General features: G+C 44.0%; 1 protein-coding gene across 1 annotated transcript; it reads right to left on the minus strand.

Annotated features, from left to right (window-relative positions):
* Positions 1-12,058: 12,058 nt before the first annotated feature.
* Positions 12,059-12,448, minus strand: LOC138357315 (uncharacterized). Its single transcript, XM_069314006.1, has one exon. It carries the CDS (start codon positions 12,446-12,448, stop codon positions 12,059-12,061), a length of 390 nt encoding a protein of 129 aa, XP_069170107.1.
* Between the last annotated feature and the right edge of the window lie 5,412 nt (positions 12,449-17,860).

Consider the following 17,860-nt stretch of genomic DNA (forward strand, 5'->3'; position numbering starts at 1 on the left):
TTGTTTGATTTGTTTTGAGAGTTTGTCAGACGTTATAAAACATGTCAGACTCTTCAAGTTATTCGATTGGACTTCATCTGCCTGTTATTGCTGTGTTGCTACCTCCCCCCCCCCTTCTCTTTCCTCTCCCTCTCTCTCCTCTCCCTCTCTCTCCTCTCCCTCTCTCTCCTCTCCCTCTCTCTCCTCTCCCTCTCTCTCCTCTCCCTCTCTCTCCTCTCCCTCTCTCTCCTCTCCCTGAAGGAGAAGAGAGAGAAGGTAACCCTCTCTCTCCACCTGCTCCTCCAGCACTCGCAAACAGGCTCGAACAGCGCTCCGTTCATCTAAATTACCGTTCGTATTTCACCGTTAACGGCCCTGAGTCTCGAACTGTTTACCAAGATCCCTCGCTTATTCCCCTTCACCCGTTTTCCGTTTTCTCTGACCCGCCATCACTTGTTTATTATTATATAGCTTATTTCCCCGTGATGAGTGTAGGTTGTGGACGGTGGTGGCCTTGCTGCCTCCTGATTGGTCAGTTCTTTTGTTTACATCATGTCAGCTGATTACCACGTGCTCCCATGCATCTTTGTTTATATTTAGGCTGTGGGGTTATCTTGTTATCTTGAGGGTTGTCTTGAGATGATTTCGGGGCTTTAGTGTCCCCGCAGCCCGGTCCACGATCAGGCCTCCACCCCCAGGAAGCAGCCCGTGACAGCTGACTAACACCCAGGTACCTTACTGCTAGGTAACAGGGGCATAGGGTGAAAGAAACTCTGCCCATTGTTTCTCGCCCGCGCCTGGGATCGAACCCGGGATCACAGGATCACAAGTTCAGTGTGCTGTCCGCTGGGCCGACCAGGGGGTTTGAGGTGTGTACTCACCTAATTGTGCTTGCGGGGGTTGAGCTCTGGCTCTTTGGTCCCGCCTCTCAACTGTCAATCAACAGGTGTACAGGTTCCTGAGCCTATTGGGCTCTGTGTGGGGCCGTGTGTGTGTATGGACGTACTTTAACATGAGTTTACAATATAACTAGTTTACCTCTCATTCCGACGGTCTACTACTGTATACTCACTTGCGCTTCTCGGCATAACTGCTGTTAAAATTTAAGAAATACACTGCAAATCTCTCTCCAGGTCGTTTGACTTGAAGAGTATGTCCTAGGGTATTTTATATGTCTGGACTATGTCCCCCTCCTCTATAATTTCTGCGCGTTGCTAATTTCCGCTCCTTATCTTGAGGTTATCTTGAGATGATTTCGGGGCTTTAGTGTCCCCGCGGCCCGGTCCTCGACCAGGCCTCCACCCCCAGGAAGCAGCCCGTGACAGCTGACTAACTCCCAGGTACCTATTTACTGCTAGGTAACAGGGGCATTCAGGGTGAAAGAAACTTTGCCCATTTGTTTCTGCCTCGTGCGGGAATCCTTCAGTGTAATGTTTCCTCAATCTCCTCAGTTCAGGAATGATTACTGATAAAAATTACTTAGCAAACCTCAGTAATTTTTAGGTGTTTATTTGGGTTGTTAGATTCGATACCTGGAACAAAGTTCCAAGTAGCACGGGCTATGGTGATCCCGTCTTGTTTACTTGGGATTTTTGGCCATAGGGGATTATTGCTGGTTCTGTGTGGAACATTGATCGGATAAATGCTTAACTTTCGAACGCATTGGTGATAAAAAAAAAAAAATTTGTCCTGGCGTTCACTATATGCTGCTGATGCTGTTCATCTCGTGTGGAGACATTAGGGAATTGATGCTGTGATGCTTTCTCAAAGATCTTTATCTCTCACTGATTCTTTAGCTGCCTCATCCTTGTCTCTATCTTAATTACATTGCACATATCTGGATTGAAGTTCAGTAGCCATTTGTTCAATTATGCCTTAAACTTGTTCAGTTCATCCTTCAGTCCGTTACTCCTTGCTTGTTCTGATATTCCTCACAGCTTTGCATAGTTAGCAAACAATAACATTACATTTCATTAACTGTGTAATTTAAGTATACAAAGCATAGACCGTACCATAGCGTACCAAAATGTGAAACTGTCGCTTCGCCCTCTGTTGTAACTGTTAAAAAAACGCAAATTCCATTCCTGTTGACACACACATTAGTTGAGAGGCGGGCCCAAACAGCCAGAGCTCAACCCCCGCAAGCACAACTAGTTGAGTACAAATAGATGAGTACACACACAAATGGTTGTGGTTGACAAATGGAATACATTAGGCAGTGATGTGGTGGAGGCTGACTCCATACACAGTTTCAAGTGTAGATATGATAGAGCCCAATAGGCTCAGGAACCTGTACACCAGTTGACTGACAGTTGAGAGGCGGGACCAAACAGCCAGAGCTCAACCCCCGCAAGCACAACTAGTTGAGTACACAATCAGTCTTTAATAGGTCATATATTGACTGTGTACAAAGTCTGTCAGGCAAGAATGCGTTCATGGCCATTGGCAGGCGCTTGGAGTCAATACCGCCTCGACACTTTAGCATGTTTATGTCTATAAACCACCATCTTTAGTAATAAATATCATCGTATCATTTAAGATGTCGTGGTTATGGCTCCTACTTGCATTGAGAACCAGACAGCAAAGTAAATTACATTGAGAATTTTTTATAAATGCCCTTTAATAATAATAATTAATAATTAATATTAATAATTTTATTAATCAATTTTATTATTAATGAAATTTTCATTAATGAGCAATTATTTTATCAAATATTAATAAATATTTAATTAAAATTTAATCTCAATCTCAATAAAATCTCAAATTAATTATAAAATTTTATTAATTTTAATTAATTAAATAAATTATTAAATAAATTATTAATTTACTTAACATCGACCTGAGGATTGAGTCCCTCGATTGTACACTGAAGATGTACACCACTGCGCTACAAAGACTCATGAACACCTTAATTTTGCGAGAAAATCAACCAGGGCTGTGAAGTGGGCTCGAACTCTCGACCCCAGCATTGCTAAGCCGCGTACCTAACCACTAGACCGCTACGGACTTATTTTGACTTCATAAACATGTAAATTATCACGTTAGTGGATTTTCTGCGTGTTTATAAATTTGGTATTATGATTAAATATGCATAAATTGAGCTTGCAATTTGCTTGCTTGTTATCAATTGAAAAATTTGCATAAATCTTTGACATGCAAATATTAAGTCAAAATATTTGATGGAAATAATCCGTCAGAGTTAAATATAAATTGGTAAGTTCATTACCACCAGATTTACTCAGACGCTAAATAGTTCCTGAATCTTAATTGGGTAGTAAACTGACTTGCAAATTGGCAAGAATTATTGGCCGATTGTAAACGACTCTGAACACTTGATATATAAATTAATTAGATTACTTCCAAATAATCCGTATAAAAGTAATTTGAAGTTATTAATTGAAAGTGATTGACAAAAAGTAATTAAATTAAATGAAATTTGAATTACCCTATTACTTAGCCAGGTGACTCCTGCCCAGTTGATTTAAATGGGGTAATTGGGATTTAACGTTTCAATTACGTCTCAATTAATTTAATTGGAAATTGATGTTTTAATAATTTTTTTGGTGTGTTCTTGCTCTCTTCTCTATTGCTATTTATTTTCCTTTCCTGGTTTTCTGTGTCTTCCCCTCTTCTGTGCTTCCTTTTGCTGTGTCCTCTCTCTCTGTTCCCCCCTTTCTATTCCGCCCCCCCCCCTTATATGTCTATTTGGGATTATTGATCTTGGTAGCAGTTTGCATCTATTAGTTTCCTTAATTTGTTGTTGTTTTTTAGATTTAACTACTCATAACGAAATGTCCATGTAGCACGGGCTATGGTGAGCCCGTAATTAAGTTCGGTTATTCGCGATAACCTTGTTACTCTGATATTTGGGTCATAGTATTAAATGGAGGTGGGGTTTCCTCCTTTTTCCCTGTTTCTTTTTCGCTTCTGTTTTAGTCTTGTTTGAATAACATTATCTTGGTGGCGGATGTAGGTGCAGACTGTTCACTAGTGAGTCCCATTCTTTAACGGGTTTTCTAATCATTGTAGTGGCTGTGGAATGTGGATATAATGCAGCTGCTGTCGTTGGATTAATGATGAGTTTGAGTTGAGTTTCAGGGCTTCAGTAGCTTCACATTCCAGTAGTGCAATAGAGGCGTTTCTGCTTTCCTTAGTTTAAGCAAGCGCAGGTTTCAGCATATCCTTGAGCGTGGGGTAACGGCCTGGACAACAAAGGGCTATTTATTCGGAGACATCTCCCGTCACGCATTACGGGCTCACCATAGCCCGTGCTACATGGACACTCCGTCTTGAGTAGCTAAATCTTTAACAACCACCACCACCCGTCACGCAGGGTACAGTCGCACCTCCACAGATCTCCAGTATCGGCTCTTGATACTGGAAATGGCTCAAAAGGGCCACCACTTACGGGCTATTCAGGCCCATGCCACCTCTTGGGTGGATTAATCTCCATCAAGCAAGCAATCAATCAAAGGGTCACACACCCAGTTGTACGCTAGTAGCGATTGAGTGACTTTCAGATTCTGCTCCATTGAGTGCTACTGGAGATTGTTCTTAAGGATCCCAGTGCTTGAAGCTATGCTAGTAAGTCATCTTGAGGTTATCTTAAGATTTCGGGGCTTAGCGTCCCCGCGGCCCGGTCCTCGATCAGGCCTCATTTTTGTTACCCCTAGGAAGCAGCCTGTAGCAGCTGTCTAACTCCCTGGTACCTATTTACTGCTAGATCAACATTGGGGAACCAGGGTGAAAGAAACTGCCCATTTGTTTCCGCCTCCACCGGGAATCGAACCCGGAACCTCAGGACTATGAATCCCGAGCGCTGTGCACTCAGCCGTCAAGCCCCTGATTGCCATATCCTACCAAATACACCAATCATGTCAAGTGATTTAGGAAGATATCAGAACGGTTTTTTATAAATCACTGTTAGGTTATGGGGGAAGAAAATGTTATTTGATTCCTTTTTCTACCCTTCTCCCTCGCTAACCTATCTACCTCCCCCCCCCTTCCCTCCATATCTCTCTCTCTCTCTCTCTCTCTCTCTCTCTCTCTCTCTCTCTGTTTTCCTCTCTCTGTTTTCCTCTCTCTGTTTTCCTCTCTGTCTCTGTTTTCCTCTCTGTCTCTGTTTTCCTCTCTCTGTCTGTTTTCCTCTCTGTCTGTTTTCCTCTCTCTCTCTGTTTTCCTCTCTCTCTCTCTCTCTGTTTTCCTCTCTCTCTCTCTGTTTTCCTCTCTCTCTCTCTCTCTCTGTCTCTGTTTTCCTCTCTCTGTTTTCCTCTCTGTCTCTGTTTTCCTCTCTCTCTCTCTGTCTCTGTTTTCCTCTCTCTCTCTCTGTCTGTTTTCCTCTCTCTCTCTCTCTCTCTGTTTTCCTCTCTCTCTCTCTGTCTCTGTTTTCCTCTCTCTCTCTCTGTCTCTGTTTTCCTCTCTCTCTCTCTGTCTCTGTTTTCCTCTCTCTCTCTCTGTCTCTGTTTTCCTCTCTCTCTCTCTGTCTCTGTTTTCCTCTCTCTCATTCTTCCACTTCAATACTTCTCATTCCGATTTCACAAATAATATTTTAACTATTTTCCGTAGAAACTAAATGTATACGAATAATTAAATGCAAAAAAGTCCTTATAGTGCAAAAATTATTCAAAATACAATAGCCAAAATGTATATATAATTTGTACCATATATTAATATTTTAATGAATATCTGAAGTTCCGTATATAATTGTAATTACGCGAGAGTCCGGATTCCGCCTTATCATTTATGCCTCTATATATCCGGCTAATCCACACGAATATATCCGGCTAATCCACACGATAGGTAGGGAATTATCTCCTAATTAGCTCCGGCCTACAGGTAATGAAAGGCATAATGTCCAATCTTGTCTGAAGCGAATATTTTTTCCCCCCTTTCTTCCCTGTTGGGAATTAATGATTTTGGCAGATCGCCTTCATAGAAAATGGGAAGGGGGGGTGGGTGCTTATTTTTGGGGGTTAGTGGTTGCTTATTTACGGGGTTGGGGGGTTAGTGGCTGCTTATTTATGGGGTTGGGGGTTAGTGGTTGCTTATTTATGGGGTTGGGGGTTAGTGGTTGCTTATTTATGGGGTTGGGGGTTAGTGGTTGCTTATTTATGGGGTTGGGGGTTAGTGGTTGATTATTTATGGGGTTGGGGGGTTAGTGGTTGATTATTTACGGGGTTGGGGGGTTAGTGGCTGCTTATTTATGGGGTTGGGGGGTTAGTGGCTGCTTATTTATGGGGTTGGGGGGTTAGTGGCTGCTTATTTATGGGGTTGGGGGGTTAGTGGCTGATTATTTACGGGGTTGGGGGGTTAGTGGTTGCTTATTTATGGGGTTGGGGGTTAGTGGTTGCTTATTTATGGGGTTGGGGGGTTAGTGGTTGCTTATTTATGGGGTTGGGGGGTTAGTGGTTGCTTATTTATGGGGTTGGGGGTTAGTGGTTGATTATTTACGGGGTTGGGGGGTTAGTGGCTGCTTATTTATGGGGTTGGGAGGTTAGTGGCTGATTATTTACGGGGTTGGGGGGTTAGTGGTTGCTTATTTACGGGGTTGGGGGTTAGTGGTTGCTCATTTACGGGGTTGGGGGTTAGTGGTTGCTTATTTACGGGGTTGGGGGGTTAGTGGTTGCTTATTTACGGGGTCGGGGGGGTTAGTGGCTGCTTATTTATGGGTTGGGGGGTTAGTGGTTGCTTATTTACGGGGTCGGGGGGTTAGTGGCTGCTTATTTACGGGGTCGGGGGGTTAGTGGCTGCTTATTTATGGGGTTGGGGGGTTAGTGGCTGCTTATTTACGGGGTTGGGGGGTTAGTGGTTGCTTATTTATGGGGTTGGGGGTTAGTGGCTGCTTATTTATGGGGTTGGGGGGTTAGTGGTTGCTTATTTACGGGGTCGGGGGGTTAGTGGTTGCTTATTTACGGGGTTGGGGGGTTAGTGGCTGCTCATTTACGGGGTTGGGGGTTGATAGTTGACGATAATGACTCCTGAAGAGATGTAAGACCAGTTGAAATAGACACAATATGGTTACATAGTTGATATGACCGTGAAAGAAAACGTGTATAAAAATACTGGTTAGCATTGTAAATGTCTGGCCACGTCTGTGGTAGACAATAATAAATAAAAGTTGTTTTATAAATGGAAAAAATGATTGGCTGCCTTGCTTTTCAAGGTTAAACACGTGGTCATCGAGGAATCGAACTTCAAAATTGTCATCTTCACTAAACACTAGATTTTTTAGCAGGCTTACACACGAGTCGCAAAAAATATAACTTGACTAGGTAGATATTACGCAAAGATTATGATTGAAGACCCTTGTAGCAGTCGGTATTTCTTTTCCAAATATAATTGTGTAGTCATCAGCATAGGCTCGAACTTCTGGTGTAAGGTTTAGTAGATAGTTGAAGTGGATATTACACAGAGGGGCTCAGTACACTACCCTGTGGTACGCTGGCTTTCAGGTTGTGCTTCGTTCAGGGGCTTCTCTTAGCAGTCGTTTCTTGAAGGTAATCCCATATTAGCAGCAAGATGGAAGCTGAGATACCTTGCTTGAATTATTTTGCTGGTAGTCAAGACTGACCTACGAGATGACAGGCTGGCGTTGTCTGCCTGCCTGTCTGCCTGCCTGTCTGCCTGCCTGCCTGCCTGCCTGCCTGCCTGCCTGCCTGCCTGCCTGCCTGCCTGCCTGCCTGCCTGCCTGCCTGCCTGCCTGCCTGCCTGTCTCTCTTTCTTTCTCTCTCTCTCTCTCTCTCTCTCTCTCTCTCTCTCTCCTCTCTCTCTCTCTCTCTCTCTCTCTCTTTCTCTCTCTCTCTCTCTCTCTCTCTCTTTCTCTCTCTCTCTCTCTCTCTCTTTCTCTCTCTCTCTCTCTCTCTCTCTCTTTCTCTCTCTCTCTCTCTCTCTCTCTCTCGCATATCCTTACCTTAATATTTATTTTCATTCATTTATTCCCCTTTCTCAATCCCTCCTTCCCTACTCTGTACCCTCTCGCCTACCCTTCCCCTCTTCCTTCTCCTCCCCTCTCTCTCTCCCTCTCCCTCCCTCCCTCCCTCTCGTGATATGAACTCCTCCATTATGATTTTGTCTGGTATATTTATCACCTTCTCAAATTCTAGCTTTGGTTGATATATGACTGGATGGTGTACATCATGGAAGGGGGTGCTCGTCCTCCCCGTCCCTCCCCTCTCCCTGGTACCCTCCTACCTACCACTGGGAACAACCGTTGGGGATTGAACGCGGACTAGCAAGAATTTTAGCCAGCCTGTCGCTCTATCAACCAGTCCAAGGGGATTGGGTTGCTGCCTTCTCAATGATTAAGAAATTAAGGAATTGTCTGCTAAGTGATGAAACGGGGGGGGGGGGGGGTAGGGGGTTTTATTTTTTTTTTTTATCGTGCTCTGAGGTTTCCAATCCCGCCTCGGTTGGTGTTTAAGATTAGCTACCTGGATCTAAGAATTCCAAGGAGCACGGGCTATGGTGAGCCCGTAATATTTACAATCCCGCTTCGGGGTTTCAAGACGCAAGATGGCTTCTCAGTCCACACCGAGGGTTCAATCCTACGCCTGTAAATCGCAGTCCGGGAGGGAATATTTTCTTGTAAATTGCGGTATTAGGAAACATTCTTGTAAATTGCAGTATTAGGAAACACATTCTTGTAAATTGCGGTATTAGGAAACACATTCTTGTAAATTGCAGTATTAGGAAACACATTCTTGTAAATAACGGTCTTGGGCAAGTTGTTCTTGTAAATCGCCGGCTGGGTGAACGTACAGCGATAAATCGTAAACATTTTACACTATGCGTTTTGGCAGTTTAAAATCGCGCTCATAAGCGATATATTTCCCCCGAGGCTTGTACGTGGAATAGGCAATTCGCTATCTGAATATCGCTGTCAAAGGAATACGGATTTTAGCGATATTCAGACGATATTTAACTCTTGGCTGTGTATTATATTTTATATATATATTGTCTCGGAATTCCGAAAAATATTGGAAAAGGGTTTTAAAGGTTTTTTAAAGGTTGTGAATCGCCTTGTTTAAAGGCACATATTCCATTGGCAAACCGACGAAGTGTATATATATATATATATATATATATATATATATATATATATATATATATATATATATATATATATATATAATATACTTGTGGGATTTATATATGTCGGTAAACTAGCTTTTAGTTACGATAGGGTTGTAAATTTGTCTTCAGGCGGGATCCAAGAACCTGAGATTGTTTTTTTGTTATTTGTTTTTACGAAGAAAGTTTCACACGGGTGTAACTAGAGGGTCAGACGCAAACACGGTCGGATATAAACCGTATTCCTATCGTTTTCTTTAATAAGGCAGTTGAATGTTTCCTAGACATGAAGCTATCGTTAGTGGAGTTAGGGAGGGCGGGGGAGAGGGGGGAAAAGGCCTGGCCTAACAAACCCCTTCCCTTCCTCATTCCTTCCCCCCTTGTAAGTCAGTACAAGGTGATTCAACTGGGCTAATTATTGATGTCTAACTCCTCTCCGTTTTCTGTTTCTTTAGGAGTTTAGAATTTGATGTGGTAATCGTGTTATATTCGTGTTCATTCGTTTGGGAAACTAAAATATTTCGGGGGGGAAAAATTATTTTCACAGATGCATATAGGCATGAGTATGTATGCGTGGATGTATGTATAAACTTTTATGCATAGTTGTATGTTTGGAATTTGTGTGTCTGTATATGGATATTTAGATATGGTTGTGTGAATGGTTGTATGTATGTATGTACGTAGGTATGTATTCTTGAGTGGTTAAATGTACTCACCTAATCGTATTTAAATAAATGTGCTTGCGAGGGTTGAGCTTCGGCTCTTTGGTACTGCTTCTCAGCTGTCAATCAACTGGTGAACAGGTTAATTCATGAGCCTATTGGGCTTTATATCTACATTTGAAACTGTGTATGGAGTCAGCCTCCACCACATTATTTCCTCAACCCGTTCTCGCAAATTCGTAAAGTCAATATTGACTTATTAACTACGTGCATAGGTGATATACTAAACATAATAGATACCCTTAAAAAGATTCATAGAAAACACCGACCTTGCCTAACCTTGTTAGTATCTTAAGATAATTGTAATTACGAAGCAATAAGATGCTTATCTTAACATACTAAGTAGGTTAGGTAAGGTCGGTGTTTTCTATGAATCTTTTTAAGGGTATCTATTATGTTAAGTATGTCACCTATGCACATATTTAATAAGTCAATATTGACTTATTAAATTTGCGAGAACGGGATGCATTTCCTAGTGCATTCCATTTACTAACTACTGACACTGAAATAGTTCTTTCTAACGTCTCTGTGGCTCATGTGGGTACTCAGTTTCCACCTGTGTCCCCTTGTTCGTGTCCCTCCCGTGCCAAGTAGTTTCTAGTTGTCCACCCTGTCAATTCCCCTGAGAATTTTGTAGGTGGTGATCATGGCTATAAGGTGAAAACTTATTACCCAATGAGCCACACGGACGTTAGAAAGATTTTGGTCAGTGTCAGAGTAGTTAACAGGTGGAATGCATTAGGCAGTAATGTGGTGGAGGCTGACTCCATACACAGTTTCAAGTGTAGATATATAGCCCAGTAGGCTCAGGAATCTGTACACCAATTGATTGACAGTTAAGAGGCGGGACCAAAGAGCCAGAGCTCAACCCCCGCAAGCACAAGTAGGTGACTTCAACTAGGTGAGTACACCACCACCTCCCCACACACCTGAGAGTAGCGCAACACAGCACCGGTGACGGGTTCAATACCCCCCCTTCCCACACCCCTACCCCCCACACCACACACACCTCCCCTCCCCCCCCACACCACACACACCTCCCCTCCCCCCACACCACACACACCTCCCCTCCCCCCACACCACACACCCCTCCCCTCCCCCCACACCACACACCCCTCCCCTCCCCCCACACCACACACCCCTCCCCTCCCCCCACACCTCCCCTCCCCCCCACACCACACACCTCCCCTCCCCCCCACACCACACACACCCCCCTCCCCCCCCCACACCACACTCCCCCCCCCCTCCCCCCCCCATCACACACCTCCCCTCCCCCCCCCCACACACACCTCCCCTCCCCCCCCCCACACCACACACACCTCCCCTCCCCCCCCCACACCACACACACCTCCCCTCCCCCCACAACCACACACACCTCCCCTCCCCCCACACCACACACACCTCCCTCCCCCCACACCACACACACCTCCCCTCCCCCCACACCACACACACCTCCCCTCCCCCCACACCACACACACCTCCCCTCCTCCCCCCCACACCACACACACCTCCCCTCCTCCCCCCCACACCACACACCTCCCCTCCTCCCCCCCCCACACCACACACCTCCCCTCCTCCCCCCCCCCCCACACCACACCACACCACACACCTCCCCTCCCCCACCACACCACACCACACACCTCCCCTCTCCCCCCCACACCATGACACACCTCCCCTCTCCCCCCCACACCACACCATGACACACCTCCCCTCTCCCCCCCACACCACACCATGACACACCTCCCCTCTCCCCCCCACACCACACCATGACACACCTCCCCTCTCCCCCCCACACCACACCATGACACACCTCCCCTCTCCCCCCCACACCACACCATGACACACCTCCCCTCTCCCCCCCACACCACACCATGACACACCTCCCCTCTCCCCCCCACACCACACCATGACACACCTCCCCTCTCCCCCCCACACCACACCATGACACACCTCCCCTCTCCCCCCCACACCACACCATGACACACCTCCCCTCTCCCCCCCACACCACACCATGACACACCTCCCCTCTCCCCCCCACACCACACCATGACACACCTCCCCTCTCCCCCCCACACCACACCATGACACACCTCCCCACACCCTCTCCCCCCCACCATGGGGGGTCGAGTAACCCCCCTAACAACCTCCAAGACAAACAGGTGATACATATACCCCCCATTAATCTCAATGATCCTTTAAACCTCTCATAACCTAACACCATAAATTGTAACTTAACTCAAAGCAGGAGAGTGTAATCTATGAGTGAGAGTGTCACTCATTCGGGTCACTCACTGACTGAAAGGCTCCAGGTCAGCCCCCTCTCGAAGATAACGAAATGGAAGTGAAGAAATCCACTCTAGAAAATCTCCCCCCCCCCAATCTTTCACCCCCTCATCTTTCACCCCCTCATCTTTCAGCCCCTCATCTTTCAGCCCCTCATCTTTCAGCCCCTCATCTTTCAGCCCCTCATCTTTCAGCCCCTCATCTTTCAGCCCCTCATCTTTCAGCCCCTCATCTTTCAGCCCCTCATCTTTCAGCCCCTCATCTTTCAGCCCCTCATCTTTCAGCCCCTCATCTTTCAGCCCCTCATCTTTCAGCCCCTCATCTTTCAGCCCCTCATCTTTCAGCCCCTCATCTTTCAGCCCCTCATCTTTCAGCCCCTCATCTTTCAGCCTCATTTTCATCTCATGGGTGAGGAGATAAGCATCAAAGAACCTGCCCCCATCTGCCCAGCCTCCCACCACCTCATCTTCCCCAAGCTGTGCCGTAGAAGGCTCCAAGCTCCCAAAATTATGGTTTCCTCTAATGACTGCAAATTGGTTTAAAGTTATATTTTGCTAGTGCCGTATGTTGCTTAGTGTGTGGGGGAGGAGAGGTGGTTCCTGGTAAGGTCAGGAGAGGTGGTTCCTGGTAAGGTTAGGAGAGGTGGTTCCTGGTAAGGTTAGGAGAGGTGGTTCCTGGTAAGGTTAGGAGAGGTGGTTCCTGGTAAGGTTAGGAGAGGTGGTTCCTGGTAAGGTTAGGAGAGGTGGTTCCTGGTAAGGTTAGGAGAGGTGGTTCCTGGTAAGGTTAGGAGAGGTGGTTCCTGGTAAGGTTAGGAGAGGTGGTTCCTGGTAAGGTCAGGAGAGGTGGTTCCTGGTAAGGTCAGGAGAGGTGGTTCCTGGTAAGGTCAGGAGAGGTGGTTCCTGGTAAGGTTAGAAGAGAGAGAGGGGGAGGGTTTTAGGGGGGGGGTTCTGAATCCCTTTCTGACCTGGCCTGCTCCTTCCCCTGGCCCGTGGAATGAGTCTGTACCTCGGAATAGGATTCTGTAGGATCTTCAGAGGGGTTGAAATTGACAGAAAAGTTTCTGGCCTAGAGGGCCACGGGAGCTAACGAAGCTGTTCATTGTGGCTTCATACCACCCCTTTGTCTGCTGTGGATAAGCTGTGTGGATACCTTATCTTGAGCTGGAATATGGTCTGTGGCATCGGGGATTGAATCACATGCCTTTAGTGGTAGTCAAACTGGGCTATGATCAAGCAGGCACTAGGGAGATTGATATCCTAATCTCTCAGTGGTTATCTACTTTCAACTTGGCCCCCCCTGGGGCTCATGACTGAACCTCTATCTCCACTCATTGGGTTATAGGGGCTTCAGGAACTAGTATGTGGAGGATAATTCAACTCCTCTATGGTAGTGGGTGACAGGGTAAACAAGTTTTCTAATGGAATATTCTTTGGCTAGATATCAATCTTGTGATCCTACTGGATAGCGGAATTGTTCCAACCAATTAGACTGCTTCCACTGTGGGCCTGAGACGAGATTATTCGTCTTAAGATGCAACAATCAACCAATCAGTAGGTAGGGATTCAATCTAAAATGCCATGATTGAGAAATTGATCTTAGTATACATTATAAAGTCATTTTCGATTCAAACACAGGTTGAAAATTCGATTGGGCTAAAGGGTAAAAATTATTCCACAGCGAACGATATCTTCTTCGTTGAACTCCCATAGCTATTAAACGATAGCTTCCTGATTGACCTGAGGTTATCTATCTTGAGGTTATCTTGAGATGATTTCGGGGCTTTAGTCTCCCCACGGCCCGGTCCTCGACCAGGCCTCCACCCCCAGGAAGCAGCCCGTGACAGCTGACTAACACCCAGGTACCTATTTTACTGCTAGGTAACAGGGGCATAGGGTGAAAGAAACTCTGCCCAATGTTTCTCGCCGGCGCCTGGGATCGAACCCAAGACCACAGGATCACAAGTTGACAGCGAATGTGATCACTTTCGCAGGTAATATCGCTGGCAAATGACTATTTCATTTGATTTTGTTAGAAAATACACAAACGTCCCTAGTACAGCCAAAATGTCCAAGCCGCCGCCCTAATAGAACGTCGTATTTTGACGTATTAAGGCCAAACAATTTGTCGTACTAGAAAATGGAAGCGACTGGCGAAATTGACGTACTGTCCCGTTTTCTGTTTTGGGTCCTCTGGTAGGTTAGGATAAGGGCACTTTAGTACGACAGTTTCTAGACGTTGGGGAACCTTAAGGGAACAGACCAAAGAATTTAGTATTTTGTAATATGTATTTTGAGGACTTCGTAGTTCTGTACACATAGTAGTTAATTCTATTTTTTTTTACAACCATTTATTTGTATTTAGATTTATTTTTGCTGATATTGTTGTATGAAAGATAAGAATGAAGAGGGAGGGATTTATTAGGGGAAAGCGCCAAGCCATTACGACTATATAGCATTGGTCAGGATATAAGGATTTGGGATGGGACGGTGGGAAGGAATGGTGCCCAACCACTTGTGGACAGTCAGGGATTGATTAAGATTAAGGCACCCAAAAGGTGGCACGGGCATGAATAGCCCGTAAGTGGTGGCCCTTTTGAGCCATTACCAGTATCAAGAGCTCATACTGGAGACCTGTGGAGGTACGACTGCACCCTGCGTGACGGGAGATGTCTCCCGTGACGGGAGATGTCTTTGAGATTATCTTGAGATGAAGTCGGGGCTTAGTGTCCCCGCGGCCCGGTCATCGACCAGGCCCCCTTTTTTTAACACCCTCCCCCCCCCACCCCTAGGAAGAAACCCATAGCAGCTGTCTAACTCCCTGGTACCTATTTACTGCTAAGTAAAGACGTCAGGGTGAATGAAACTGCCGATTTGTTTCCTCCTCCACCGGGGATCGAACTAGTAACTCAGGACTACTAATCCCGAGCGCTGTCCACTCAGCCGTCAGGCCCCTAAGATAATATTGTGTTCAGGGGATTATGTTGCATTTTTGAAGGAATATCATATTAATTCATCCCAGATGTTTTCAAACAAAAAATATAAGAAATATCCCAAATACAAAATTAAATGCGTCTGAACATTTTAATTGATAAATGTGCAACAATTTAGCTAAGGTTTCTTGCCTATTAACTTCTTTTTAGAATCTAAAGCACACAATTAATCTTCATTTTCAAGATTACGATATTGAGAAAATTGGTCCTAAATGTTATGTTTAAGATCTTGATATAATCTTAGATATCGCGTTAGGATAGAATAGGATAGGTTAAGTTCGGCTTGGATAAGCTAGGCTAGGATTGGTTAGGTTATAAAGTATCTAAGAATCATTTAATTTTGATAATGGATTTTCAAGGATTCTTTGCTCATTGCAGACATTTTTTCTCGAGCAAGATTTCAAGATTTTATTGCAAGATTTCATTGCAAATCATTGCAAGATTTTTCTTGCATTCTCTTAAGTTGTTTAAGCGTTCTTATTGTTACAATTTCATATATATATATATATATTATATATATATATATTATATTATATATATTTTTATATATATATATATTTTATATATATATTTTATATATATGAACACTTTAGTCTTAGTTCCATAAATGGTGCAAGAGGATATTGCAACACAGCTTAGCGCCCTTGCAATTGGGAGTGATTAGTGCCAATTACCAGCCATTAATTGGGTTAATTTTTATGGGTAGTTTATCGATTACTGGCATTAGAGAAAACCATTTTCAGCTCTTTATCTTGACTATCAGCGATGCTGAAATTAATTGCTGTCTGTAGATACGTGGTACAAGAAAGAGGTGGAGGGAAAGGAAGGGGAAGAATGAGGGAATGGGGAAGAATGAGGGAATGGGGAAGAAGGGAAGGGAGGGGAGAAGGGAAGGGAGAAGATGAGAGTGGAGGATTAGAAGACAGGGTTGAAAAAAGATGCGAAGATAGAGAGAGAGAAAGATGACAAGACGTGAGAGAGAGAGAGAGAGAGAGAGAGAGAGAGAGAGAGAGAGAGAGAGACAGGAACAGGAAATGAGACGGGGATAAAACATAATGGGAAAGATTGTGGGATAGACGGAAGAGGAGAGATGATATAGGCAGACAAACAGATCACAACTTGGCTATTATTATTATTATTATTCACAACCTGGTTGGTAGATCTCCACTTCTGTGGCCATTGGTTCGAGGCCTCTATGGCTTCTCTAAATGAATTTACACACACACACACACACACACACACACACACACACACACACACACACACACACACACACACACACACACACACACACACACACACACACACACACACATATATATATATATATATATATATATATATATATATATATAAAATATATATGCAACAGTGTGCAAGTATATTGTTGACTTGCAACAATGATCGAACCCGTCTGTGACATTCATCAATGTTTCCCATTGTTGTGTTTTTCAAGAGATCCATAACCTTTAAGCACCTTTTTGCATTATTATTTTTGTATCAACCCATGTATATCTTGTAACCATCAAATGCATAATAAAGCACAAAAAATAAAAAAGGAAGGGGGTGGTAGGAGAAAAGCACACAAACTGTATTGGAGGGGATCTAAACATTCCCTCTAATGCGTTATGCGTGGTTTCCTCCGAGGCTATGGGTCCCCCTTCTTCCAGCTAGAGGTGGTACTCCCTTCCATAATTCTTAATTATATATATATATATATATATATATATATATATATATATATATATATATATATATATATGTCGTACCTAGTAGCCAGAACTCACTTCTCAGCCTACTATTCAAGGCCCGATTTGCCTAATAAGCCAAGTTTTCCTGAATTAATATATTTACTATAATTTTTTTCTTATGAAATGATAAAGCAACCCTTTTCTCTATGTATGAGGTCAATTTTTTTTATTGGAGTTAAAATTAACGTAGATATATGACCGAACCTAACCAACCCTACCTAACCTAACCTAACCTATATTTATAGGTAAGGTTAGGTTAGGTAGCCAAAAAAAGCTAGGTTAGGTTAGGTTAGGTAGGTTAGGTAGACGAAAAAACATTAATTCATGAAAACTTGGCTTATTAGGCAAATCGGGCCTTGCATAGTAGGCTGAGAAGTGAGTTCTGGCTACTAGGTACGACATATATATATATATATATATATATATATATATAAATAATATAAACCATTCATTCTCTAATTTTACAACCTAATAAACTTTTTCCTGACCAGAAAGTTAACAATCAAACAACCCATTTTACTTCAGTTGTTTGGTTGTTTGACGCCAATGCACAGAGAACGTCAATTTTACGATGTTGTGATGTTGTCATTTGCCACACATTATAATTCAGGAAAATACATTTGACCCAAAATTGTATAAACCAAAAATACATCCACGAACAAGTCCTATATGATATAGGACATATATCATCACATGGGGGGGTATATAAGGGGGGCATGGGGGGTATCGAACGGTGTGTGTAGTCGTTAATGAGACCAATTTGGGGCACTTTGGGTACTGGGTATTTACACGGCTGGTTGTGGTCTGATTGGGCTGTTATCCTGTCAACTACCTGATGGTTTGACGTCTCTGTTTTGAAGTGCTTCAGGTGTCTTGAGAACTACGATACAAGACGTGTGTGTATATATGTGTACATGTGTGTACATGCTTATATATAAATCGTAAATGTAATCTAATTATATTGGGGTTTACAAAGTAAAAAGTGTCCGGTTAGTTCAAATTCAGTAAGTCAACTTTCTGGTGGTCCATCACCACATGGTCGTAGTTTCCACCAAATAGTTACTATA

The sequence above is a fragment of the Procambarus clarkii genome, chromosome 77 (assembly GCF_040958095.1).
Source record: "Procambarus clarkii isolate CNS0578487 chromosome 77, FALCON_Pclarkii_2.0, whole genome shotgun sequence".
NCBI lineage: Eukaryota > Metazoa > Arthropoda > Malacostraca > Decapoda > Cambaridae > Procambarus > Procambarus clarkii.